Source organism: Nanorana parkeri, unplaced genomic scaffold, assembly GCF_000935625.1.
Source record: "Nanorana parkeri isolate BGI_ZX_2015 unplaced genomic scaffold, ASM93562v1 scaffold6, whole genome shotgun sequence".
In the NCBI taxonomy this organism is placed as follows: Eukaryota; Metazoa; Chordata; class Amphibia; order Anura; family Dicroglossidae; genus Nanorana; species Nanorana parkeri.
The window spans coordinates 5105473-5108094 of record NW_017306274.1 but is presented as its reverse complement, the minus strand read 5'-3'; the positions used below and the strand labels follow the sequence as shown (position 1 = coordinate 5108094).

The window sequence follows — 2622 nt, the reverse complement described above, 5'->3', positions numbered from 1 at the left end:
GGGTGGTAGCCCCAGTGCAAGGGTTGATCGAAATTCTTCCCAGAGTTCTTCTTTACAGTATAATGTGAACCCAAATATCAAAAAGCTGATATTTCACTTAAAATATAACTAAACCCAAATATTAAAATTATAATTTTTTCTAATGTTTTTTTAAAAAAAATTAAAAACTTGTATTCCCCCGTGGCTCTTGAGTCGAAGGTAGGGATGGTCATGGTGGTAGGGACGTGGCCCTTCTGAAGACTGGGCAGAACTGGTGGGAATCAAGCTTAGTAGCTGGCCCGCTCTCCATCGGCACGTCAGCTTGTACTGCAGGTCTTAGGGTGACAACGTTGAGGCTGCATTGACCTGCACCATGGCAGCGCTGTCACCGTAGGAGTGGATTTTGCCGATGCAGAACCCGGAGGAGACAGCTGTTTACCGATGATGTCATAGACAGATGGCGGATGACAGCAGGACAACGCAGGATTTGCTGGGCGGGTGAGGTTGTTTAGTGGGAATCCAGTATGACGGGTAAGAGGGGTAACAAGTGGGGGGATTGGAGAGGTTCTTCTTATTTTATATTCTATAAAACATCCAATACTGGATCAACGACAGCCAATCAGAAATGACCAATGACCCCAGAATCAGAGCAACCGCAGACATTGCCCCTGCTTCCCAGTACAGATCAAGGACATACGTGTCTCATACATGCAGTGCATACAGGTACCCTGTACAGGCACAATGTGCACACGTATTGTATCACACCCGCATGTGTCACCTGTCACCTCCATACACAAGCATGCAATGTATGGAGAGTGAGTATAGGAGACCTGTCCCTGTGTATACAAAGCAAATTCCCATCCGCCATGGTGCCATCTGTACCCCTCCTAACTCCTCATACAGGACCGGTGAACCTTTGCCTTCCATACACACACCGGCTGGATACACCTCTGTCCTATATGTGCCTTCCAAACTGCCCCGCCCTTCACATGCAAACAGAGAGCCAACGGACACCTAATAATTAGGTAAACCTGCGTTCCATAGTTCAGCCATAAAGGGCAATTCTGACCACGGCAACAAAGAAGGGATCGCCGGTCCCTATATACAGAGACAGGACAGTGGGATATACGCATTGTGAATCCACCTGATCCCTTCACAAAGACATACAGAACAGTCATTATGCACCCATCAGTCCCATATACATACAGGACAGATACACCTGTATTCTTTACATTGTATCCCCTCCTATACAGATACACCTGTACCCATTCTATACATTGTATCCCCTCCTATACAGACACACCTGTACCCATTCTATACATTGTATCCCCTCCTATACAGATACACCTGTACCCATTCTATACATTGTATCCCCTCCTATACAGATACACCTGTACCCATTCTATACATTGTACCCCCTCCTATACGGACACACCTGTACCCATTCTATACATTGTACCCCCTCCTATACAGATACACCTGTACCCATTCTATACATCGTATCCTCTCCTATACAGATACACCTGTACTCATTCTATACAATGTATCCTCTCCTATATAGATACACCTGTACACATTCTATACATTGTATCCCCTCCTATACAGATACACCTGTACTCTTTCTATACATCGTATCCTCTCCTATACAGATACACCTGCACCAATTCTATACATCGTATCCCCTCCTATACAGATACACCTGTACCCATTCTATACATCGTATCCCCTCCTATACGGATACACCTGTACACATTCTATACATTGTATCCCCTCCTATACAGATACACCTGTATCCATTCCATACATCGTATCCCCTCCTATACAGATACACCTGTACCCATTCTATACAACGTACCCCCTCCTATACAGATACACCTGTACCCATTCTATGCATCGTATCCTCTCCTATACCTGTACCCATTCTATACAATGTACCCCCTCCTATACAGAAACACCTGTACTCATCCCACAATCAATGCATCCTTCTTCTCTTCCACCTGTGGCCCCTCACCTGCTGCTCCGGCTCTTCGGGCTCCAGCTCGCCCACATAATACTGCTCCAGCCAGCGCAGGGCATTGTCCGAGTGCCGGTGCGGGGGTCCGTCCAGGTCCCCCTGAATATCTGTCCCAGCCCGAGCTAGCAGCAGGCTCTCCCCTCCCGGGTGCAGCCGGACGAAGGAAGACACATCGTACACCTTCCTGCCCCGGAGGAGCCAGCAGGCACCCGAGGAGCACTGGTTCCGGAGCTCGGCGGCTGTCACCCGGCGTCCTGCCATATGGATAGCGGAGTATCCGAGCTGCGGAGAGCCGGCGAAGTGTCACTGAGCTGCCTCATCTGCATACTCATTACGTATTCAGCCCGGCCCCGCCCACCGCACACAGTCCCGTCCGCTGTACTACACAGCGGAGCGCCCCGGGTCAACAATGCCCCCTAGAGGACACAGCGCTAACTACAGCTCTGATTTCGAGGAACAGCATGTAGTGTAGGTAAGAACAAAACCACTTTGACTTGTAAATGTAAGAAATCCCCCCCAAAAATTACTTGTATAGGTAAGGCCAACACTTTTTTTCAACTTATTTGGGTAAAATCCTGCATCTCTGACCACTGAGCTGACATTTCATTCCAGAGAGTAGACAGTGACCC

At 48.2% G+C, this 2622-nt stretch overlaps 1 protein-coding gene across 1 annotated transcript in view; it reads right to left on the bottom strand.

The window, feature by feature from the left end:
* FA2H (fatty acid 2-hydroxylase) overlaps positions 1–2298 on the bottom strand; it is a 41961-nt gene extending 39663 nt beyond the window's left edge. The window contains exon 1 of the mRNA XM_018553033.1: positions 1991–2298. Within this exon, the coding sequence (XP_018408535.1) occupies positions 1991–2254 (264 nt within the window). The 5' untranslated portion in view covers positions 2255–2298. The remainder of the gene's footprint in view (positions 1–1990) is intronic.
* Between the last annotated feature and the right edge of the window lie 324 nt (positions 2299–2622).